The sequence below is a fragment of the Pan paniscus genome, chromosome 18 (genome assembly GCF_029289425.2).
Source record: "Pan paniscus chromosome 18, NHGRI_mPanPan1-v2.0_pri, whole genome shotgun sequence".
Lineage (NCBI taxonomy): Eukaryota > Metazoa > Chordata > Mammalia > Primates > Hominidae > Pan > Pan paniscus.
This window is the reverse complement of record NC_073267.2, coordinates 99866411-99891474: the sequence shown is the minus strand read 5'-3', so window position 1 is coordinate 99891474 and position 25064 is coordinate 99866411. Positions and strand designations below refer to the sequence as shown.

The 25064-nt window shown below is 52.2% G+C and overlaps 1 protein-coding gene across 13 annotated transcripts in view; it reads right to left on the bottom strand.

Annotated features, from left to right (window-relative positions):
- GAS8 (growth arrest specific 8) overlaps positions 1-25024 on the bottom strand; it is a 29201-nt gene extending 4177 nt beyond the window's left edge. Inside the window, exons 1-12 of one of the 13 annotated variants that reach the window (XM_063597854.1) lie at positions 24502-24940; positions 23740-23808; positions 22440-22599; positions 21922-22083; positions 16834-16920; positions 13111-13308; positions 11730-11936; positions 8764-8818; positions 7864-8069; positions 7046-7213; positions 6595-6681; positions 3935-4144 (exon numbers count right to left, since the gene is read on the bottom strand). In XM_063597854.1, coding sequence (XP_063453924.1) covers positions 3935-4144; positions 6595-6681; positions 7046-7213; positions 7864-8069; positions 8764-8818; positions 11730-11936; positions 13111-13308; positions 16834-16920; positions 21922-21924 — 1221 coding nt within the window. In that variant the 5' untranslated portion in view covers positions 21925-22083; positions 22440-22599; positions 23740-23808; positions 24502-24940. Of the gene's footprint in view, positions 1-3934; positions 4145-6594; positions 6682-7045; positions 7214-7863; positions 8070-8574; positions 8698-8763; positions 8819-11729; positions 11937-13110; positions 13432-16833; positions 16921-21921; positions 22352-22439; positions 22600-23739; positions 23809-24501 lie in introns of those variants that run through there. The other 12 variants (XM_008966030.5, XM_057300142.2, XM_034941133.3 and 9 more) reach the window with 12 other exon arrangements.
- Positions 25025-25064: the final 40 nt, after the last annotated feature.

Here is a 25064-nt window from a genome sequence, read left to right as displayed (position 1 = left end):
CTGGGTGCAGCCCTCAGCCAGGAGCTGGAAACACGCCTCCCCCACCTCCCAACAGTGGGACCCTCACTCCCTCACCTGCCTGTGCTCACTGGGCCCAGTGCTGAGCAAACAAAGATGAGTTTTCAGTCCCGGGGCCACAGTGCCTCTGGCCCAGGTGGGGCCCCTCCTATATAGCCTCACTACCTCAGGCCCTGAGAGCCAGGCCATCCCAGATGACCAGGGTCCCACAGGCACCAGCGCCCACTGGGCCAGGACCCGTCGTTCCCCCATGTGCAAACACCAAGTCACCTCGGCCCCTCCCAGCCCCACCTGTGGACTCAGCCTCCTGGCAGCTCTCCAACCCTCTGCCCGTCCCCATTCTGTGCTGGCCCCAACCAGCCCCCTCCAGCCCTGTGCTCCCCATCAATAGCAGAGTGGGCCCTGATCCGGTTCCCCCGCCCAGCCCTTCCATAGTTCCCAGCTGGCCCGAAACTCAAAGGCACAGCTGACGGGCCTTTCAGAACCAGCCTCTTCAGCCTCAGTCATGCATCTGTCCAACACCTGGGTGCTCCCAGGGCGGCTCAGCGAGGGGCTCACTACTGTGATTGTGCCACTGCACTCCAGCCTGGGCGACACAGTGAGACTCTGTGTCAGAAAAAAAAAAAAAAAAGAGATTAGGTGACTTGAATGAGGTTAACCCTCGGCCTGCTGTCAGTGATGAGCACGTGCATTTGTGTTCAGCTGAACTGCATGTGAACCAATCACCTTAAAAATGCCATCTGTGGCCTTTCAGTGGGAACCGCCATCTTCCAGTAATTCACCCAAATGAACACAAAGGGAAAGAGGAGAGGCACCGATACACGTTGTCCGGCCTTTTAGAAAAGAGTCGTTCCTCTGGCCACGTATATGCGAACCTATAAGAAAGGTGATACTGCAGACATCAAGGGAATGGGTACTGTTCAAAAAGGAAGCCCCACAAGTGTTGCCATGGCTGAACTGGAAGTCGCAGTGTTCCCCAGCACGCTGTTGGCATTGTTGTAAACAAACAAGTTAAGGGCAAGATTCTTGCCGAGAGAATTAACGTGTGTATTGAACACGCGCGGAGTACTCTAAGAGCCGAGAGAGCTTCCTGAAACGCGTGAAGGAAAATGATCAGAAAAAGAAGCCGAAGAGAAAGGTACCTGGGTTCAACTGAAGCAGCAGAGGCTGCTCCACCCAGAGAAGCTTTGTGAGAACCGATGGGAAGGAGCTGAGCTGCTGGAACCTCTTCCCTATGAACTCGTGGCATCACAGGTGTTAAAAAAATAAGACCTCTGGACTACAAGAATGTTTCTCTTCATTGAGTAGAAGTGTGGTGTCCTCTCCCCCAAAGACATACTTAAAGCAAATTTTAACTGTGTCCTAATTCATTATGTAATGTCTTTACTATTCAAATGTAACATATTTTTCCTTTTTCTTTTTTTTTTTTTGAGACAGAGTCTCGCTCTGTCGCCCAGGCTAGAGTACAGTGGCGTGATCTCGGCTCACTGCAACCTCCACCTCCCGGGTTCAAGCCATTCTTCTGGCTCAACCTCCCGAGTAGCTGGGATTACAGGGGCCCGCCACCCCGCCTGGCTAATTTTTTGTATCTTTAGTAGAGACGGGGTTTCACTGTGTTAGCCAGGGTGGTCTTGATCTCCTGACCTTGTGATGCACCTGCCTCAGCCTCCCAAAGTGCTGGGATCACAGGCGTGAGTCACTGCGCCCGGCCCTCAAATTTAATGTATTTCTTGCTGAAAGACGTGAGGTAGCTTATTGTGCAACAAATTACTCAACTGGTTAGAAAATGGCCAGGTATCTGGGGGCGGTGGCTCACGCCTGCAATCCCAGCACTTTGGGGGGCCAAGGTGGGCAGATCACGAGGTCAGGAGTTCGAGACCCACCTGGCCAACATGGTGAAACCCCATCTCTACTAAAAAAAATGCAAAAATTGCCAGGCGCAGTGGCTCACACCTGTAATCCTAGCACTTTGGGAGGCTGAGGTGGGAGGATCATGAGGTCAGGAGTTTGAGACCAGCATGACCAACACGGTGAAACCCTGTCTCTACTAAAAACACAAAATTAGCCAGGCATGGTGTTGCCTGCCTGTAATCCCAGCTACTCAGGAGGCTGAGGCAGGAGAATCGTTTGAATCCGGGACGCAGAGGTTGCAGTGAGCCGAGATCATGCCACTGCACTCCAACCTGGGTGACAGAGCGAGACATGTCTCGGAAAAAAAAAAGAGAGAGAGAGAGATTTCAGAAGAAAATGGCCAGGTATTATGTATGAACTATTTGTACTGGTTTGAAGATAGTCCCTCTAAATCATCAAGGAAGAAAAAAATAATTTACAAAAAAAAAAAATGCCATCTGTGGCTGGGTGTGGTGGCTCACACCTGTAATCCTAGCACTTTGGGAGGCCGAGGCGGGCGAATCACTTGAGGTCAGGAGTTCAAGACTAGCTTAACCAATATGGTGAAACTCCGTCTCTACTAAAAAATTAGCGAGGCATGGTGGCACATGCCTGAAATCCCAGGTACTCAGGAGACTGAGGCCCAAGAACCACTGGAACCCGGGAGGCAGAGGCTGCAGTGAGCCCAGATCACGCCATTGCACTCCAGCCTGGGCGACAGAGCAACACTTGAAAACAAACAAACAAAAATGCCATCTGTGATAGTTCTCAGGATAAAAGATGCTTCCACAGACAGTGAGGAAGCCTCAAGCCTATGTCCCAGGCATCTGTTTCACTGAAGGACGAGTCCAGCACAGGCAGCACAGACAGACGGGTACCCTGTGGCCCCGAAAGCTGCATCTCTGTGGCAACCCAGCCTCCCTCTGCTGGGGCTGTTGGTGGAGGCTTCAAGACCAGCTGTTTCAAGCTCAGGGGCAGCAGCTGGGCCAGGGGCACGTGTCATCCAACTCAGGGCCCCGAGGAAGCCACAGGCCTGACAGCTGCAGATTGCCTCAGCTGGCCAGGATTCCAGTGTCAGTCAAAGACCCTTTGCCCTGTGTCCTGCTCCTTCTGTGACTTTCCCCAACCAGGCCCAGGTCCAGAAGCTGGACACAGGCAAGAGACCACCTGTGAGGCAGTCCCAGGCTCCAGCCTCCTCCTGATCCTCCAGCTGATGCTGTCTCTCCCTGTGGGGGACCCAGGCCTCATCTGCTTTATTTACTGCCCTCGCCCACACCTGGGACACCCAGCAGAGCAGCACCATAAATCACTGAGACACAGAAGGAGGGAATGTTCTGGGCTCTCCTTAGCCTTCATGTCCCCAGTACCTGCAAAGGTAGGGTCGGGGTCCCCAGGCTCCCACGGCACTTACCCCATCTGTAACTGTCCCTGCCCTAAACCAGCCCATCTCAGGGCCTCCCGCTGCCATCTCTGTCCCAGGATGCGGGTGGTGCCCTGGGCTGAGAGCTCAGGAAGTACAACCATCCTCCAGGCCTGTGTCTAGGTCTGTTATCACCAACAGAGGAGCTCAGGCCCACACTGATTCCAAGAGTGGCTTTTCCACTCCCAAGGCCATCCTCAGCCTGCACTCAGATGACTAGAGCCTCACGTGCTCAGATGAGCCAAGCCTGAGAACTGGAGTGGGCAGAGGCTCAGAGGTTAGGAGGCACCATGAGGTCACAAAGGGGCAAGGGAAGATCCAAGAGAGACTTGAGCAGAACTGATGAGAAGAGGCCGCCGGCGCAGAAGGTGAAGGAGAGGCCGCCGGCGCAGAAGGTGAAGGAGGGGCCGCCGGCGCAGACGGTGAGACGCATCCATGCCTACGGCACCCCCGCTCTGTTCTCAGGCCACAGGAAACCCATGAATGCCCCTCCCCAGTGGCCAACCGAGGGGTCTCTGTGCCCATCCGAGGAGCAGCACAGAACTGAAGACTCTTGCCACAGGGATGAGGCCGCCCACTGGGGTCAGGAGCCTGTCTAGGGCCTACCTCCAGCTTGCGGGACACCAGCGTCAGGGCTGCAGGGTCCAGGTTAGAGGCAGCCAGGACCTCGTTGAACTGCACCTCCTTCTTCTCCACAGCGGCGCTCAGAGCCTGCAGCTTGCGTTCTAGCACGAGGTTCTTGAACCCTGTCTTCTGCTGCACCTCCTGGATGGCTGCGGTGAACTTCCCATAGAGCTCGTCCCGCTCCTGCTGCACCTGTAGGGACAGCGCTGGGGGTGGGCGATGAGGCCCCTCACCTGGGGACATCTAGCTGGGAAGATGCTGCCTCCCACCTCTGCACCTGCCTGGAACACGCTGCCTCCCAACAGTGCCCACTCCCACAGCACCGGGGTCAGTGTGTTGTCCACACTGCCTGCGCCCTGGCCCTTTGTAGAGCCGTCCAGGCAGTGGAAGGCAGGAGGAACACATCAGCATAAGCCCTTCTCTCAGGAAGGTGTCTCTGGAAGCCATAAGTGTCCTGGTAAGAGCTGAAGCAGCCCCACCCTGAAAGCTGCTTCATGGGTGGCCGAGGCCAGTCTTGCCCGAGTGAGGGCTGTGGGCTCAGGTGAGATTTGAGATCCAGGGCATCCAGCAGGCCGAGCTTGCAGGTGGGGCCCCTTGGAGGATATGCTCCCTTGGCCAGCCCCAGATCCTGGCATCACATGTGCTGTCCGCCCCACAAATGGTGGATCTGGAGCACGGCCTTGGAGCCAGCTACCTGCCAGCCAGTAAAACTGTTCTTTTTTATCTCCTAATTCTTCTACTTATTAATTGTGCATTCTAAAAAAATCTAGACTTTGTTGAAGACTATAAAAAAGTGAACACCCTGAGCAGCGTGTGGTGGCTCACGCCTGTAATCCCAGCACTTTGGGAGGGTGAGGTGGGTGGATCGCCTGAGGTCAGGAGTTCGAGACCAGCCTGGCCAACAGAGTGAAACCCTGTCTCTATCAGAAATACCAAACATTAGCCGGGCGTGGTGGCAGGCGCCTGTAATCCCAGCTACTCGGGAGGCCGAGGCAGGAGTATCACTTGAACCCAGGAGGTGGAGGTTGCAGTGAGCCGAGATCGTGCCATTGTACTCCAGCCTGGGTAACAAGAGCGAAACTCCATCTCAAAAATAAATAAATAAATAAATAAATAAATAAATAAATAAATAACTGCCTTGGTCTCTAAATTTTGCTGACAAATTTGAGCTCTCGGTTCTCTAGGAAGAGACACCAACTTGGACACTGTCAGGAACCACATTCAAATGGAAGAAAATATGACAGAAAACAAGGCTCCAACCCAGGCACGTCTCTGCTGTCCTCTTCCCAATAATGTCCACCTCAAAACCCACAGGGAGAAGGAAGGGCCCCTTGTCTAACACAGCAGTCCTCAGGATCTCACTGACTACCTTGCAGGTGCCCTTCCCTTAGGTGCCAAGAGTTGGCACAGCCTAGCAATGCACGTCGTGCAGGACCTGAGGTGTCTCTGAAGGTGGGGCTAGATCTGACAGACAGATGGGATATTTCTGAGAAGCGAATCCCACTACAACCGTTTGTGTTCAAAAATTTCAATTAGGTTAGAGAACAAAACAGCACATATAAATGCGGCTCAAGATAAGATGCCCTGGCCCCGCACACCACAGACAAAGCCTTGAGGGCCCCATGCTGCAGGGATTGGTCCTTGGCCAGAACTTTGAAACTGAACAGAGGCAAGGAGTGGCTTTAAGGGACAGAGACAGGACCGAGCACCCCTACCACTCACTGCGAATCTTGGAAGTGCCCACGAAATGAGATGTTTTCCACCCAGTCACTTCTGCAAAGGTTTAAACCTGTCAGATCTGGTGCAGGTGAGGATGGAAACGGCCCCTCCGCACCCTGGCAGGTGTGTGACTCAGAGCAGCCCTCTGGACAGATGATCAGGGTCCTCAGAACAGACCCCTCGGACTCAACAATCCCACTGCTAGGAGCTGGCTTTCCTAAGAAGCAATCTCACACAAGTGCACAAAGACAAATTTAAAAGGATTGAGGCAGCAATGCTTATAGCAGCAGAGGATTAGAAACAGAGGGGAGTCGGCTAAATGATCAAACGTTCACAAAACGCAGCACCAAGCAGCTGTGAAAAGGATGAGACCGCTTCCTACGTGCAGCCTGATACACTGTGAGATTAAAAAGCAAATTGTGCTTATGGCCTGATCCCGTGTTCGTAACATACAAAGTCACATCCACACGAGAGCATGCAGGAAACCTGGAAGGGAGCTCATAAAACTCGCCAGTGTGAGGACCAGCACTGAGCAGCCGGAGACTCATCTTCACTTACACTTAAGAGCCTCCCTCATGTGCTTTCAGAGGTGAGCTCTCGAGGGGACGAAAGTCATGTGTGATCCGTTCCCCATGAGACCCCAGGCCTTCTGCAGAATATGCATGCAGAACAGGCCACGGGTTTTTGCCTCTTAGAAGCTGCGGAATGAGTTACAGGGAACAGGGCCTCCAGCTTCAGAACCCAGAAACCTGGCCAAGGCATCTGAAGCTGGTCCAGGGGCCACAAGGAGAGCCCCGTCCCTGGCTAGCAGGGGTGCCATCCCCGCTGCAGGGCCAGCCTAGTGCCCACTCACCTTGGTGAACTTGGTGAACCGTTGCTCTAACACCCACCCCCAACTGCAGGGCCAGCCTGGTGCCGCTCACCTTGGTGAACCGCTGCTCTAACACTTCATGCTCCCACTGCAGGTCTTTCAGCTCTTTCTCCGTGACTTTCAAACGGGCTTTTGTGCACTGGAGGAAAAACAGGGAGTAGGGGACAGACAGTATTCAAGATTCACAGTCATCCAAGTAACACGGGCTCCTGGGAGATGGCAAGGCCAAAAATAATCGCCAGAAAGACCTGGTTCCAGGACACAAGCAGCTGAGTCCCACCAAGGCAGGGTCGGTAGCACACGGTGAAGATGAGGGCCTTGTCTCCAAAACACCCCCAGACTTTACTTTCCCCAGGAGAACACGAGGCAGAGAAAGGAGAAATGCAGGCCTCCCCCATCTCCCTTCCTGCCCTAAGGGCCAAGCCCCTCCCTGTGATGCTCCTCCCTCCTGAGCCTAGGCAAGCTCATGCCAAGGAGGGAGAGGAATCCAGCGGGAAACTCACAAGCAGGGTCTGCTTGTCCCTCTCGTAGTTTGCGAGCTGTTTCTGCATCTCGTTCATCTCCTCCCGAGCCTTCTGGAGAGGTTCTGCCAGGCGCTTGTTCTGCACAGACACCTCTGCCATCTCCCTCTCCAGGTGGTCCTCCTTCTTCCGCATGCCCTCCATCTGCTCCTGCAGGCACAAGCACAGGCCCGGCAGGGGCTCAGCAGGCAGAAGCAAAGGGGCTGTGGCCTGCATGGTGAGAGCTGGGTGCTCTCCTGCCCATCACCAGCTGCTGCCAGCCTCAGGCACGCTGGCACCTAGACGTCTTCTATGTATAAACAGTATTTCTGCAGCTTCAACTTATTCTGAGTTTTCTGGGAATGCAGCTTCCATGCAGACTGAAGGACTACACTTCGTTCAAGATTCCACCAAGGGCCGTTGTCTACTGTAGAAAATCCTGTCACTGCCAGCATGCAGTGACGATGACACCTATCCACCTGTCGCAGGCAGTGACTATGACACCTATCCACTCCAGCCACATCACGGCCCTCACTGCGGTTCCATCTGAGCTTTTACAAACCAGAACACACTTTATTACTTCCCCCTCTGCACTACGGTGAGGGCAATATCCTGACTGCTTTTAACCATAGGTAGAGATAGGTTACGTTATTTAGGAATTTCAGTTAAGGATATGAGAGGGGCATTGTCAAATAATCTTATAAAAAGTACTGGGTGTGTTGGGGTGGAGAGCTGGGGTCTGGATCCCCAGGACTCTGCAGCCCACATTCTAGGACAGGCAGAGTGTGCCTCCCCAGCCCAGCCCAGCCCACGCACAGCACCTTGAGGGAGTTGATGAGGGCCAGGTTGTTGAGGGTGATGTCGTTGTAGTAGTTCTTAATGTCGGTGAAGGCCTCCTCGTGGCGCTGCATCAGCGTGTGGATCTGGCCATTCTTCCTCTCCTCCACTTCGTGGAGCTCAGTCTTTCTCCGCAAGTCGAGCTCGTCCCTCAGCATCTTCATCTTCTTATCATACTTGGCCTCAATTTCTGAAAGGCAGCAGCAAACAGCAGCTTAGCAGAGGAAGACGTGGTGCCCCTACGGCTACAGAACATGGAGCCTGTAAACGGGCCCAAAACGCCCACTGTGGTCAGAACAGCCTTGCAGGCAAAAGCTCTGCAAGAGAAGAACAAAGGGGTTTAGACTGAGTTTTTCTGCTGATGCTCACACTCAGCACACACACCACTGTCGGCCTGCCTTTGCCAGTGACAGGCATTGCTAATCGCTCCCTGCACTGGGGGTGCCAACAGCTGAATGTCAGCTGACCCCAGTGAGCAGTAACCGAGGCCTGTGTGGCCACCCAGCCACAGACTATCAGCCTTTATTAGTAAAACACACAGACTTCTGAAATTGGAGCCTTCTCAGACCAGGAGCCAGGGAGAAGACTATTTTAAGAATGCTGCCCACGGCACTGAATAGCTACCACCTGCTGATAACTACTGATTTTAGCTAGGAGTGGGAATGTGTGTGGTAATCACAGCCTCCCAAACTCACATGGAAATAGGTTGTTCTGGGATTCTGAGTGGGTCCACTGGCCTTGGAAACTTCCACGTTCTTTCTCTTGCCTGGGCTGTTTTAATCCGGTTTTTGCTCCCTGAGTTAACAAGCTCTGGAGGTAAATTCCTCTCTGATGGGGCGGGGGGTGTCTCTGGCACCTACACAATGAGCACACGGGAAACTGACCTCGAACTTGCCTCTCAAAATCATTCCGCATCCTGGTGATCTCCTCGGTGTGTTTCTGCACAGGGAGAAGCGGCCATTACTACACAGCCGGACACAGCGGGAAGCCCGCTCCCTTCAGGCTGACCCTGTTCCTCATGGTTTTGGTCACCTCCATATTCCCTAACTCACCTCCCTCAACTAAAGTCACCTCTAAGCTTGAGAGAGAACATGAACAGACGTCGTGAGCACTGAACCCGCTTGGTTCCATCGCCAAACCATCCCACAGCCTGAAGAGCAGCAGCCACGTCCACAGAGAGCTGTGGGATCTTTCCAGGTGCCGTGTGTAGCTTCCAACCTGCTGCACTGCTGCCTGAAGCAGCATATTAAAAGGATTCATTCCTGTCATCCCAGCACGCTGGAGGCCAAGGCAGGAGGATCACTTGAGGTCAAGAGTTCAAGGGCAGCCTAAGCAACATAGCAAGATCTTCTACAGAAAACTTAAAGATTGCCGGGCACAGTGGCTCACGCCTGTAATCCCAGCACTTTGGGAGGCCGAGCTGGACAGACCACCTGAGGTCGGGAGTTTAAGACCAGCCTGACCAACATGGAGAAACCCCGTCTCTACTAAAAATACAAAATTAGCCGGGCATGGTGGCACATGCCTGTAATCCCAGCTAGTCCAGAGGCTGAGGCAGGAGAATCGCTTGAACCCGGGAGGCAGAGGTTGTGGTGAACTGAGATTGTGCCACTGCACTCCAGCCTGGGCAACAAGAGCAAAACTCCATCTCAAAAAAAAAAAAAAAAAAAAAAAAAAAGATTAGGTGAGTGTGGTGGCTCATATCTATAGTTCCAGCTACTTGAGAGGCTAAGGCAGAAGGATCACCTGAGACTAGAAGTTCGAGGCTGCAGTGAGCTATGATTGTACCATTGCACTGCAGCCTGGGAGACAGAGTGAGACCTCATCTCTAAAAATAAATAAATATATATTTTTAATGAACAATTATTATATATTTAAATAAACATTATATATTTAAAATTTGCATTAAAAATTATTTTTAAAGCAGTAATTTTTCTTTTTTTTGAGACAGACTCTCACACTGTTGCCCAGGCTGGAGTGCAGTGGCACAATCTCGGCTCACCGCAACCTCCGTCTCCCAGGTTCAAGTGATTCTTCTGCCTCAGCGTCCCGAGTAGCTGGGATTATAGGTGCGCGCCACCACGCCCGGCTAATTTTTGTATTTTTAGTAGAGACGGGGTTTCACCACGTTGGTCAGGCTGGTCTCAAACTCCTGACCTCGTGATACACCCTCCTCGGCCTCCCAAAGTGCTGGGATTACAGGCGTGAGCCACCGCACCCGGCCTAAAGCCATATTTTTACCCAACAGGAAACTCTGATTATGTAACAATATCATATCCAGGACCTGGGTTAAGACCAGCTAATTCTGGAGGGTTCAAGACTTCGGCACTCTCAGGCTTTGCTGCGAAGTCAGCAACGTCACCAAGTTTCTTCCAGATTCAGTGGAGGCTGGACTGCTTCCAGGCGTGAGGCAAATGTGTTCAGAAAGTCTCCTCAACCCAGCAGCCAGGAAGAACCTTAGTGAGACACATCTCTCCTCTGCCCAAGTTCTCAGAGGGCAACAGACTCCACCAGGGTCAAAGTCCCAGTCCTCACCACGGCTTTCGAGGCGGACGAGCTCTGACCCTCTCCAGTCCCCACCACAGCTTTCGAGGCGGACGAGCTCTGACCCGTCTCCAGTCCCCACCACGGCTTTCGAGGCGGACGAGCTCTGACCCGTCTCCAGTCCCCACCACGGCTTTCGAGGCGGACGAGCTCTGACCCTCTCCAGTCCCCACCACGGCTTTCGAGGCGGACGAGCTCTGACCCTCTCCAGTCCCCACCACAGCTTTTGAGGTGGACAAGCTCTGACCCTCACCAGTCCCCACCACGGCTTTCGAGGCAGACAAGCTCTGACCCTCTCCCACAGTCTCCTCCTGGTCACTCTGAGCTTTCCCACTGGCCCATCCCGTCTCCCAGCTGGTCAACTGCTTGTACAAAACCGCACCCCACCTCTCCCCACTTCCATCCTTCTGTGGCACTCTTCCCCACCAGACACTCTGTTGTATCTGGCACGTTTCTTTTGTCTTCCAACTCACCTGTTGTCTCTCCTTTCTAGACCAACAGCCCCAGTCAGGCAGGCGTTTTGTCAGAGATCAGATCAGGACCTAGCAGCTAATGGACACTCAGCAAATGATCTCTTTCCTTTTTGTTTTGTCTCACTCTGTCACCTAGGCTGGAATGCAGTGGCACAATCCTAGCTCACCACAGCCTTGACTTCCTGAGCTCAAGGGATCCTCCCGCCTCAGCCTCCCAAGTAGCTGAAACTATCGGCATGTGCCACTACACCAGCTAATGTTTTCTTTTAAATTTTTTAGACATGGGGCTCAACTATTTCACCCAAGCTAGTCTCAAACTATTGGCCTCAACCACTTCTCCCACCTGACCCTCCCAAGTGCTGGGATTTGGGGTGTGAGCCACTGAACCAGGTGCACAGATGAATTTTAATGGTGCCCTGGAAACCCCCAGCCTCAAAAGTAAAAATCAGACCAGCTTGTGTGACAAACTGTCACAGTGCCCAGGAGTCAACACACTGGATATTTTAATGGTTGGTTTGCATTCCACTAAATGCATATGATGCTATTCCCTAGGAAAAGTCTCTGGGTGTCAGGTGTCAGCAGCACATGAAAGATCCTAAGCTGGAATTTTTTTCTTCGGTAACGTCAATTTTTTGCTCAGGTCTGAGACAGAATTGTGTACTTGGTCCCAAAATGGGGTTTGTTTGGATGCATGCTTTAAAAAATTTTTTTTCAACAAATTGCAAAAATGCAGAAAGTCTTATGCAAAAATATGAATTCCCAGTTGCTGCTGAATAAACAGGAGTTGCCGTCCCAACAACCTGTCAGCCTCCAGGTGCCCCCGCCACACCTACCAGCCGCAGGTTCTTCACCACCACCTCATTGGCCAGCTCCTGCTCCTTGAGCTCCACCTTCAGTGCCCGCATGTCCTTGCGCAGCACACCCTCCTGTGTGCGGTGCTCTTTCTGTGCCAGCTTCATGACTACGGTGCCCTCAGCCTTCATCTCTGTCAGGTTGTTCTGGTGCTCATATAGCAGGTGCTTCACTTTCTGCTTGTACACCTGCAGGGCAATGGGAGTACCATCTGCTCACCTGCACCACACCTGTACCACACCTGCACCACACCTCCTCACCTTTCCGTACCTGTACACACCTGGTCACCCACAGCACAACTGTACCATGCCTCCTCACCTGTCCATACCTGTACACACCTGGTCACCTGTACCACACCTCCTCACCTGTCCATCCATACCTGTACACACCTGGTCACCCATAGCACACCTGTACCACGCCTCCTCACCTGTCTGTACCTGTACACACCTGGTCACCTGTACCACACCTCCTCACCTGTCCATCCATACCTGTACACACCTGGTCACCCATAGCACACCTGTACCACGCCTCCTCACCTGTCTGTACCTGTACACACCTGGTCACCCATACCACACCTGCACCACACCTCCTCACCTTTCCGTACCTGTACACACCTGGTCACCCATAGCACACCTGTACCACACCTCTTCACCTGTCCGTACCTGTACACACCTGGTCACCCATACCACACCTGTACCACACCTCCTCACCTGTCCATACCTGTACACACCTGGTCACCTGTACACCTCCTCACCTGTAAATTCCCGTACACACCTGGTCGCCTGCACTACACCTGTACTACACCTCCTCACCTGTACATACCTGTAGACACCTGGTCACTTGCACCTACCTGCTCACCTGCACACAGCTCCCCACCTGCACATACCTGCCCCACGTGCTCACCTCCCCACACCTCACCTGCACATAGCTCCTCACCTGGCCACGCCTCCTCACCTGCACACACATGCTCACTTGCATCCACCTGCTCACTTGCATGCCTCACCTTTACACAGCTACACATGCCTGTTCACCTATGCAAACCTGTACACTTGAGGCACAGAGCAGGACACCAAGGCTGGGAGGTGAGGTGCATCCCCAGCTCATGGGGTATTAAGTGGCAGAGCTGAGTTGCAAACAGGCCAGTCTGCCCCCAGAGCCCATATTCCTTCCATGTTGTGGAGGCAGCATTTTAAACCCTCAGGACCTGCAGGGTCTCTCCCTCAGGCTTTTATAAAAAACACCTTTAAGGCTGTGACTCCCAAAGCCAAGAACAGAAAATGTCCCACCCGCACCCTCACTGGATCCAGCTCCTCTGGGGCTGTGTGGTGACCAGGTGAGCACGTGCAGGCCGGCCCCACTCACCTTGATCTCCACCTGGTGCCTCTCCTCGGCTTCTTCCATCTCCCGGTCTTTGTTCCGCAGCTCAGCCTTCTTCTCCTCCAGCTGCCTCCGTGTGATCTCCCAGAAGGTGTGGATCTTGTCCCGCTCCAGCTGGAAGTAGTTTCGTTCCTCCCGCTCGCGGTCCAGCTCCTCCCGGATGCGGCTGACATGCTCCTCCACCTGGCCAGGTGCAGTGGGTCAGGTGAGGCACTGAGCAGGGGCCCATGCACGGCAACGGGGCGTGTGGCCCGAGAAAGGCAAGGAAGAAAGAGGGAGGATTCAACTTCACCTAAAAATAAACAGCTGAATGTAAAAAGTTAAAATATAAGGCTAGGAAGCTCCGGAGACAGAATGCATTCAGCAGGTGGCAGAATTCTCTTCAATTTGGCCAATAATCAAAAAATAACTAGATCCTTTCGTCCATTCCTGAGAATTGATGCCTAAAAATTTCTCAAAAGAAATATAAGAGCATCTTGCTCAAAGATATTACCGACACCATTATTACAACAGCAAAAATATCAAAAAGGAAATAATCTAAGACCAGTTTAAACAGGGAAATAAGCGAGGTGCGGTGGCTCTCGCCTGCAACCCCAGCACTCTGGGAGGCTGAGGTGGAAGGATCCCTCGCGCCCAGGAGCTGAAGACCAGCTTGGGCAACATAGCAAGACCCCATCTCTGCAAAAACTTTTTTTCATTAACCAGGCATGATGGCACGCACCTATAGTCTCAGCTACCGGGAGAGCTGAGGTGGGAGGGTCACTCAAGCTCAGGGGGTTGAGGCTGCGGTTAGTTATGATCATGCCACTACACTCCAGCCTGGGTGACAGAGTGAGATTCTGTCTCAAAAAATACACAAACAGCCAGGCATGGTGGCTCCCACCACTTTGGGAGGATCTTTTGAGCCCCAGAGTTGACCAGCCTAGGCAACATGGCAAAACCCTGTCTCTACAAAAAAAAAAAAAATTAGCCAGGAGTGGTGGCACATGCCTATAGTCCCAGCTACTCAGAAGACTGAGGTAGGAGGATCGTTTGGACCTGGGAGGTCAAGGCTGCCGTGAGCCATGATCACACCACTGCACTCCACCTGGGTGACAGAGCAGGACCCTGTCTCTAAACAATAAATAAATAAATATGGAAATGGTTGAAAAATTAGAGTATATCAACTAGGAGAAATATCACATTAACCCAAAAAAAAATATGCAAATGATGTAGCAGCATTTAAACAAATTCATATCATAATGCTAAATGAAAAAAAATTCACCTTTAAAGATATAATGTTAAGCAAAAAATATACAAAACCAGTAGACTCCAAAACCTCAAGAGGGTTCAATTGCGAATCTGCAAATAGGTTAAAAAAAAATGTAGGACAGGCTTCCAGCTTTCTCGGGAGCTCATTTCCCTTAAGAATCAGTTACTGCCAGGCGCGGTGGCTCACACCTGTAATCCCAGCACTTTGGGAGGCAGAGACAGGCAGATCATGAGGTCAGGAGATTGAGGCCATCCTGGCTAACACGGTGAAACCTTGTCTCTACTAAAAATACAAAAAAATTAGCCGGGCGTGGTGGCGGGCACCTGCAGTCCCAGCTACTGGGCAGCCTGAGGCAGCAGGATGGTGTGAACCCAGGAGGCGGAGCTTGCAGTGAGCCGAGGTCGCGCCACCGCACACCAGCCTGGGCCACACAGCAAGATTCCGTCAGAATCAGTTACTTTTACGGCACAGCCCCAGGCCACTTACTGTGAGCCTTTTTCTTTCTCAACACCACATTCCCCACAGGGAAAACACATTTCTCACCTCAAAAGAAGACAAGACAACGAGCAATCAAGAAGGAGCAGCAGGAGGGGTTCTGAGCCGAGGATGCCGGGCAGACATGAGGGAGACACGCACCCCCGAATCCAACCAGTGCCTCAGCACAACGACAAATGTCTTCACGTCACAGACCTTTAGTGGCTCCTGGGCAGAGCCTGAACCAGGGCTCCTGACTGGTCTGTTTGGCTCACATGGTGTTGAGATTTTGCCATCACTCAATATTCAGATTTCTTATAAATATCCAGATTTCCAGCTTCTCTTGGAAAATCAGAAAAAAACGGCACTGAACTCCTAGGCCCACAGGGCACTCCCCAGTGAACGGATGAAACTGTCCTCTGCTGCGGGGCAGGAGTCTCCAGGTCACCCCCATCCCTCCCCACCTGCCTGGACCCTGAAGAAGCCTTCTGAGTCTGTGGCTCAACGTGCGATGTGCAGTGCAAGGGCCTGCCCCGCAGGCTGCCCCGTAGGCTGCCCCGCAGGCTGCCCCATAGGCTCCATGGCCACTGCCCCACAAGGCCTGTCTCCACAGGAATGGGAAGCGGACAGGGAGACGGGCAGCAGCTCACATGCTGGGACAACGCAGTGTTCAATCCATTCTCCACCCAGCAGCTCCAGACATCTTTCCACAACACAAACCTGACCCCATCACCTCTCTGCTTAGCCACTGGCTTAAACTGCCAATGGTTTGCCTGCATGTAAAATAAAGCCATTCTTTACCATTGTTCAAGGACCTCTGCCTAGCTCCAACTTCAGGTCATGTGACTCTTTCAGTCTCCTTCGTATTGATTTTTTATCTTACAACTATCAAAAGAAGGTAAGATTTATTAACAGTAACACAGAGTTGACACAGCCCTCATGTCCCATGTCAGGTGCTCACAGGCAGTCGACCATGAGGGCAGAGGCCAGAGGGTGCACCGTGCTTGCCACACACTGCTGTCTCCAGGAGCCTTTTAGGTAAAATTGTAATTATGTAATTATGTTCTGTAGCCCTTAACTACATCCAAATGAAGAAGAGACTTAAACTAACTCCTACAAAGAAACTATAAAAACATCAGCTCCTCCCCAAAATAAGCAACAAGAAAAAGATAACCCTGATGCTGTTACTCCTTGTTGGGACTTTTATCAAAAACAATGAATGACTGGCCAGGCGTGGTGGCTCATGCCTGTAATCCCAGCACTTTGGGAGGCCGAGGCGAGCAGATCACGAGGTCAGGAGATCGAGACCCTCCTGGCTAACACGGTGAAACCCCGTCTCTACTAAAAATACAAAAAAAAAAATTAGCCAGGCGTGGTGGCAGGTGCCTGTAGTCCCAGCTACTCGGGAGGCTGAGGCAGGAGAATGGTGTGAACCCAGGAGGCGGAGCTTGCAGTGAGCCGAGATCGCGCCACTGCACTCCAGCCTGGGCGACAGAGCGAGACTCCATCTCAAAAAAAAAAAAAAAAAAACAATGAATGATTAATCAGATTCAGATGTGATTTGAAGTAAATCATCCTTCTTTTAAAAACTTCCTTTTTGACATAATGTTTAATGGTAAATAAAATAAAGGAGAATGCTATATGCGTGTTCTATGGTAAGTCTATACACATCAGGTGCAAAAAAAGGGTAAGATTGAAAGAGAATACACGAAATTAAAAACAGCTTTTAGATCAGAAAAACATGTCCTTCCACATTCCTACCACCCTGTTACAAAGCTTTCACAGGCTGCACTACCTTTCTGAAAAGACATGGTGCAGCCGAAAGCTTTGCCGCTGATGGGAATTATGGGCCACGCGGGGGGCGTGTTCTGGCTTGGACAGAAGGGTGGATCCACATGGCAAGATGGACACACGGCGCAGGCACCCTGCGTGGTGCCCGCCCACGCCCACCCGGGGACTGGGCCACAGCCCGCTCTGCTCACCTGCTCCTTGCTCATGTCCTCTGGAGCGAGCCCATCGACAATCGGGGTGCCTTTGGCTTTGCCTTTCTTCCCTTTCTTTTTGGGTGCCTTTGGTGGAAATAATGGGGTAAGAGAGACTCTAACAGCTTCCCCTTCTTGGCTGGCTCTGATTTGCTCCCAGGGACATTTGGCAGAGAAGGTTCTGGAACCTCTCTCCCTTCTGCTCACCTGGAGCACATCGTTGCCCTGAGTGTTCCCACCCTTAACCACACACACATCCTGTTGTTGCATTTGGAGAAGCACAAAGGAGAAACCTTCCTTTTGAGAAGGAGAACATTCCTTCTAGAAAAGAGAGGAGCCGGGCGTGGTGGCTCATGCCTGTAATCCCAGCACTTTGGGAGGCCGAGGTGGGCGGATCACGAGGTCAGGAGATGGAGACCATCCTGGCTAACACAGTGAAACCCCGTCTCTACTAAAAATACAAAAACAAAATTAGCCGGGCGTGGTGGTGGGCGCCTGCAGTCCCAGCTACTCAGCAGGCTGAGCCAGGAGAATGGCTTGAACCTGGGACGCGGAGTTTGCAGTGAGCCGAGATCACACCACTGCACTCCAGCCAGGACGACAGAGTGAGACTCCATCTCAAAAAAAAAAAGAGAGAGGAAACCTAGCCAGGCGTGCTGGTGTGTGCCTATAGTCCCAGTTACTCGGGAGGCTGAGGCAGAAGAATCGCTTGAACCCGGGAGGCAGAGGCTGCAGTGAGCCAAGATCCCACCATTGCACTCCAGCCTGGGCAACAAAGTGAGACTCCATCTCAAAAAGCAAATTGTAACTTAAAAAAAAAAAGAAAAGAAAAGAGAGGGAACCCATTCCAAACCCACTCATTCCTTGGTATACGGTGACCAGGCGCAGTGGCTCACACGTGTCATCCCAGCACTTTGGGAGGCCAAGGCAGGAGGATCACTTGAGCCTAGAAGTTTAAGGCTGCAGTGAGCTATGGTGCACCACTGCACTCCAGCCTGGGCAGTAGAACGAGACCCCGTCTCCAAAAACTGAGAGAGGGGGGAACCCATTCCAAACCCACTCACTCCTTGGTAAAAGTAAAGACCTCCGCTGTGGATGCAAAACAGAGGAAAGACCCTCAATACCACACTGCCAAATGTTACCATGCTGGCGGCAACATTGGTGACCACCATGGAAAAGACCTGCAAGACACCATTCGGTAAGCGTAGGGAGAAATGCCTCCATAACCACGATCGGTTGTGACAACCACAAGTTTCCTTTCTTCCAAAGAGAAACTTCCTTCAGAGAAGCCTGGTCAAGAAAGCTTGGGCAGACAGCACCCACCACGAGAGCCATGTAAATGGGCTGCCAGACGGAACTGCACATGGCGTCGTGCATGGTTTTAGCAACTTTGACAAGGTTGGGAGAGAACCTTCTAACCCCACCCCCTTGTGGAAGTTGCTGAAACCACGCAGGACACCAGGAGCAGTTCTGTCTGGCCACCCATTTACAGGGCACTCAAGCAGGTAACCAATTTCCATATCCTATCCTGCTGACTTTGCTCCTCCCAATAGTCTTCAGCCCATGCTTTTCTGTGTCTACATGTCTCGGTAACCTTTTTTAAAGACAAAGTCTTGCTCTGTCGCCCAAGCTGGAGTGCAGTGGTGTGATCACATAGCTCACTGCAGACTCCGATTCCTGGGCTCAACTGATACTCCCACCTCAGCCTCCCAAGGAGCTGGGACCACAGGAGTTCACTGCTGCTGTGCCCAGCTATGTAACGTTTTTAAAATTACAAATTTCATGTGGAAATTTTATTTATTTTTTAAAAACATTAAAACCTAAATCCATTTATCCTTTTTTTTTTTTTTTGAGATGGAGTCTCCCTCGTCGTCCAGGCTGCCTTGGCTCACTGCAACCTCCACCTCTTGGGTTCAAACAATTCTCCTACCTCAGCCTCCACGAGGAGCTGGGACTACAGGTGCCCGCCACCACGCCTGGCTAATTTTTTTTTGTATTTTAATAGAGACGAGATTTCACCATGTTGGCCAGGCTGGTCTTGAACTCTCTCTTCTTTTTTTTTTTTTTTTTTTTGAGACAGAGTCTTGCTCTGTTGCCCAGGCTGGAGTGCAATGGTGCGATCTCAGCTCACTGCAACCTCCGCCTCCCGGGTTCAAGCCATTCTCCTGCCTCAGCCTCCTGAGTAGCTGGGATTACAGGTGCCCACCACCACGTCCGGCTAATTTTTTGTATTTTTAGTAGAGACGGGGTTTCACTATGTTGGCCAGGCCGGTCTCGAACTCCTGACCCGTGATCTGCCCGCCTCAGCCTCCCAAAGAGCTGGGATTACAGGCGTGAGCCACTGTGCCCGGCCAGCTGGTCTTGAACTCTTCACCTCATGTAATCCGCCCGCCTCAACCTCCCAAAGTACTGGGATTACAGGCGTGAGCCACCGCGACTGGCCCATTTATCTTCATTTATGTTTCATTTAGTCCTGAATGAAAACATTAGGTGGAGCCAGGCACAGTGGCTCACGCCTGTAATCCCAGCACTTTGGGAGGCTGAGGCGGGTGGATCACTTGAGGTCAGCAGTTCAAGACCAGCCTGGCCAACATGGTGAAACCCTGTCTCTACTAAAAATACAAAAAAATCAGCCAGGCGTGGTGGCGGGCACCTGTAGTCCCAGGTACTCGGGAGGCCGAGGCACGAGAATCGCTTGAACCCAGGTGGCAGAGGTTGCAGTGAGCCACGATCATGCCACTGCACTCCAGCCTGGGTGACACGGTAAGACTCTACCTCAAAAAAAAAAAAAAAAAAGAGAGAGAGAGAAAATATTATGTGGAAATTTTAGAAAACACTGATGAGAAGAAAACAGAAATATCACCCATATTCCTTGGTCCAAGGATCCAACAGACCAAGGCCCATATTCCCACAAACTAATAGAAACAGAAGTAGTTTGGTTGTGTTTAGTGTTTGCTGTTGTGTTTCCTGTTGCATTTTTTTGTTTTTTGTTTTTGTTTTTGTTTTTGTTTGAGATGGAGTCTTGCTCTGTCACCCAGGCTGGAGTGCAGTGGTGCAATCCTGGCTCACTGCAACTGGAACAGGAATTAAAAGAAATTAAAAAGTGTGTAAGCAGAAACTCAGTTGTATATAAGAAAACCCAACTCCCCCTGAAAAAGAGAAAGAGCTGGAGTCCTTTAAAAATTAACTGCCTGTTTTTCTGTGGCTAGTGAGCCTTGTCTCTCCTCCCTTCCCAGGCATTGTGAAGACCCTGATTCTGTAGCTGTGCGGCTGCAAGGTCACTAGGCAGATAAACTCAAGTCGCAAAACATGTTTTTCGTTAAAAAGTAAGAAATGATGTAATGCATGTTTCAACTGAACAACTGCCTTTATTTCTCACATCTGAAGCATGCTTCCCCCTGCGCAGATCTCCCTCTGCCCCACGAAAAGCTTAAAAGGTAACTTAACTCTTTGTTCAGGGCTCAGTCCTTTGGATTTTAATCTGACTGGGCCGGTGCACCTAAATAATTAATAAATATCCTCCTGAACCCCATCGGTCTCTGATTCCTTAAAAATCCCACTACACAACCTCTACCTTCCAGGTTCAAGCAATTCTCCTGCCTCAGCCTCCCAAGTAGCTGGGACTATAGGTGCGCACCACCACACCCGGCTAATTGTGTGTGTGTGTGTGTGTGTGTGTGTGTGTGTGTGTATTTTTAGTAAAGACAGGGTTTCACCATGTTGGCCAGGCTGGTCTCCAACTCCTGACCTCAAGTGATCCACCCACCTTGGACTCCTAAAGTGCTGGGTTTACAGGCATCAGCCACTACACCCTGCTTTTTTTTTTTTTTTAAGAGACGTGTTGCCAGGCTGGAGTGCGGTGGTGCGATCTCGGCTCGCTGCAACCTCCGCCTCCCAGGTCCAAGTGATTCTCCTGTCTCAGTCTCCTGAGTAGCTGGAACTACAGGCACACGCCACCACATCCAGCTAATTTTTGTATTTTTAACAGATACGGATTTTCACCATGTTGGCCAGGATGGTCTGGATCTCCTGACCTCATGATCCGCCTGCCTCGGCCTCCCAAAGTGATGGGATTACAGGCGTGAGCCACCGCGCCCAGACTCCTGGCCTAGTTTGGTAGTTTCTTTCACAGTCGGTTTTCAGAAGACCCTTCCTGGGTCAGAAAACCCATCTACTTAAATTTAATTCGTAATGTACTGCTCTCTTTTTAATCCCTCCACTCCAAGAAGGCTACCTCATCACAAAGCCCTGAAGGCCGTGGAGGAAGGTTCAGCATTACTTAGCATTTGGGACCTTCACAGCCGGCTGCAGGGACTTGGTGGGGCTCCCAGAGCTTTCCTCCCCGCACCAGCTGAAACCCACCCTGCCACACCTGCCCAGAAATTGAGTTACTGACAATTCCTGTACCACAAAGGGAGAGCCCTTTACAAGAGAAAGACAGAGATGGAGCTGATGAGGCCACGAGCTCCGCCTTCCTCTTCTCGGTCTGGGCCTGACTCCTGCCAGGCTTTCCAAGGGAACAGTGGTTCCTGTATCCCAAGGCTGTGCCCTGGGCACTCCAAGGGCAGTGGACCTGTCCGGGCCTCCTTGGTGTAGAGGGATCTCTAGCCGCTCTGGTGTGCCCCAGGCTCTCCATCCGGGAGACCAAAGGTCTTAGGGTAATTCCCGCCTCCGGCTCTATTCCATGGGGACCCTGTTGCTCTGCAGAGCCTCGTGAGCTGACACCCTAGGTCCCAGGGAGCCAACAGACCGAGTCTCCCATTCCAGGATGAGAGTCCCCTTGACGCATGTTCACTCTTCTGGGGACCGTGCGCCGCCGACCCCGGGCCCTGGGCGTTCTATGACCACCCCTGTGAGCACAGGGCTCTGCACAGCCCAGGTCTCAGTCCCGAGCGCGGGCAGGCCCCGGGGCCAGGAGCATCCTGAGTTTGCCCCACGGAGACCCCCACAAGAGCACCGAGCTCTCAGTTCCAGAAACCCAGCGCTCCAGGCCTCCCATTCCCAGGGTCTCTGCGTACCGAGGCCTCCCCGCCCCGAGGTCTCCGGGCCCCTGCCGAGGACCTCAGCCCCGCTCCCGCCCCTGCTCACCATGACGCCGGCGGACAGGCCCAGCGGCGACTCCGGGACCAGTGCGCCCGCCCCCGGAAGCCACGGCGTTTCCCGGCAACCGCTGCGCGATGCCGCGATAAGTCACAAGATCCTCGCGAGACTCCGCCGGGCGGCAGCCCTGCCAAAGGCGGGAGTGCGTCCCTAGAGACGGGCGTCCGGAAGGAACCCGGTTGTGAAAGTTGGGAAAATGTCGCCGGCAGCCCAGAAGCCTTTCGCTGCAGGACATGTTTTGCTTATTGCCGGAACCTAAGCTCCATGAGGGGGGAACCGTTCACTTCTATCCTTCAGCGCCTAGAACTGCACACAGCACGTGCTCAGTAAAGATGTGCTGATGAAGGACCATTGAATGAATGATCAATCAGCCACCCAAGGCTCTGAAACATTCCCCAAATGAGATTCAAATCTGGGCAAACACTCTATCCCCTGGGCCTCACTCACCCCACCCGCCCACCTTTGAAGGGCCCTCCCAGCTGCTGCGCTGGTGGGTTTACACACACCTCAAAAACGCAGAAATCGGAAAGAAAAATATGTTCCAGTTTAGTTCCAAATGTTTGAAATCAGGAAGTATTCCTTTCACAAAAATAAACTGCTCTTCCTGAAGAGGCCTCCTCCCCACTCCTCACGGATGAAAAGAAACCAGAGGCTTCCCGACAGGCCCTGCAGAAAACAGACAGTTGCCACTTTCCTTTTCTAACTAATCTCTTGTTCTGAAAACTGCTAGCCATTTTACAATTTCTAAAATGAATCTGCCATCCGTGAAACCACCCTTTTACCTACATACAACCATCTATGTCACCCAGAAAGCTGAGTTTGTCATAAACAGGTGCTTCTTTTTTTTTTTTTTTTTTTTTTTTGGAGACAGGGTCTCCTTCTGTCGCCTAGGCTGTGATCACAACTCACTGCAGCCTCGACCTCCTGGGCTCAAGCAATCCTCCCACCTCAGCCTCCTGAGAAGCCGGGACTACAGGTGTGAGACACCATACCCAGCTTTTTTTTTTTAAGTTTTTAATAGAGACGGGGTCTTGCTTTATTGCCCAGAGTGGTCTCAAACTCCTGGCCTCAAGTGATCCTCCTGCCTCGGCCTCCCAAAGTGCTGGGAGCACGTGAGCCCCATGCCCAGCCCTAAGCTCTCATCTTTAACATCTTAAAAAGTGGTCATCTACTTGGGAGGTTGAGGTGGGAGAATCGTTCGAGCCCTGGAGGTGGAGGTTGCAGTGAGCCAAGATCACACCACTTCACTCCAGCCTAGGTAACAGAATGAGACCTGAGACCCCGTCTCAAAAAAAAAAAGAAAAGGTCTTGTAGCAGATCTTGTTCTCCCATGTGTCTGGGGATGAAGAGTACAGAATCCATGCTCGTAGAAAGTTGTGCTGGGGGCAAAGTGTGAGAAATGAAAGAAGGCCTGCTGGACCTAGGTCTTCCTGTCCAGCTGGGGGAGGAAGTTGCCACATGAGCTGGGTTTGCTCAGGCCTCAGGCACCCACACAGTGGTGGGAATCTGAGAACCACTGTGATGAGAGACTTCCTGTTTGCCCACCCAAGTCCTGATTGTTCTTGGAGAGGAGCAGCCAGTTGGAAGAACTGCATTGGCTCAGCTTGCACAAAGCAGTGATTTATTTATAGTAAGCCCTGAGGCCTCTGTGAAGTCTGGCTGGTCACTGTGCCTGGGCAAACAGGAGCCAGCATCACTGTGCCAGACTCCCTTGGCCTAAGAGGGGCCTCCTCCCCCCGGGACAGGGTGGTCAGACAGTGACGCTGGAGAGCACAGTGGGGGTAATTATTATAATTTAACACTTACTTCACAAAACCAATATGCTAGCAGCTTCATGCTGATTGGCTTTTTGCTTCAGAAGTCTGGATGAGCGTCCTGAATTAAATAGCTGTATTAACAATCATTCCTTCCAGCAAAAAGGGCAAGAATAGGAGGGTTAGCTCAGGATAGCCTAGACAGGGTACTCATTTTTCACAAGCTAAGAGCAATCCTGGTCTGTCGGTGTGGGCTGCAGAGATGAATCATTCAGGGAGCCCTGAATTGCGGCTCCCTGGGATCCCGACAGGGCCCACTGCGACCTGTTCTTTTCATATTGAATTCGAGTTCAGATTTTTAGAAAAGAGCCTTTTCTTCACATATGTGGCTTAAGATACTTTCATTCAGTGTCAAGCTGTGCAGCTCAGAAACCCAGATAAATGGCATCTGAGTTTCCTGCAAAATCCCAGAGCAAATGTTAATACAAACAAGCCGACTGCCCTCTGTCTGATGTCTGATGCTTCCTGCCACCCACTATCCACCAGGTAAACCGCCTCAGGCCACGGCATCAACTCAGTGAAGGCCTGGATGCTGGGTTAACAAGAGTGTTTATGAAGACTAGACTTTTCTTTTCTTTTCTTTTCTTTTTTTTTTTTTTTTTTTTGAGACATACAATCATAGCTCACGGCAGCCTTGGACTCCTGAGCTCAAGCTGTCCTCCCCCCTCAGCCTCCCAAAGGGCTGGGATTACAGGCATGAGTCAATGCTCCTGCAAACGGACTTTCTTTGAGAGATAAACATTGAAGTACTTACAAATGCAATGATCTAATGTGTATATAATTTGCTTCAAAATGACCCAGCAGTGGAGGGAAGTGAATGAGGACAGAGAAGCAGTGGCCCAGGCCATGAGCTGGTAATCGCTGAATCTGGGCGATAGGGACACGCGGGTCAGTTTCATCGAAACTGCCTCGGCGCTCTCTGCAGCCCGGGCCCGCCGCCCTCTCCTTACCTCCCATCCCCCATCCCGCCCCTTCCAGCCTCCCAAGTACACGCCCTCGCCCCCACCCACCCCCCGCGTTAATTCACGCCATCCAGGGCGCTCTGTGAGTCTGTCATTACCCAGCCCGAGTCAGGCCCCTCCTGTGCCCCTCGCCAGCCCCGAGGGGCGCCCGCACACAGTCGGCGCCCCACACGCAAGTACCTGGAAGAGAACAAGAGGACGCAAGCGGGCGCGGCCGCCAAGTGAGTGCGCAGGAGCCCCGGACGCCCGGCCGGGGTCGGGAGGTCGCAGCCGGGTCCGGGTGGTGTCCGCGGCGGGGCGCGGCCCGCGAGGGAAGGGTCAGCGGGGGAGGGGTCCGCTGGGCCAGGGGCCAGCA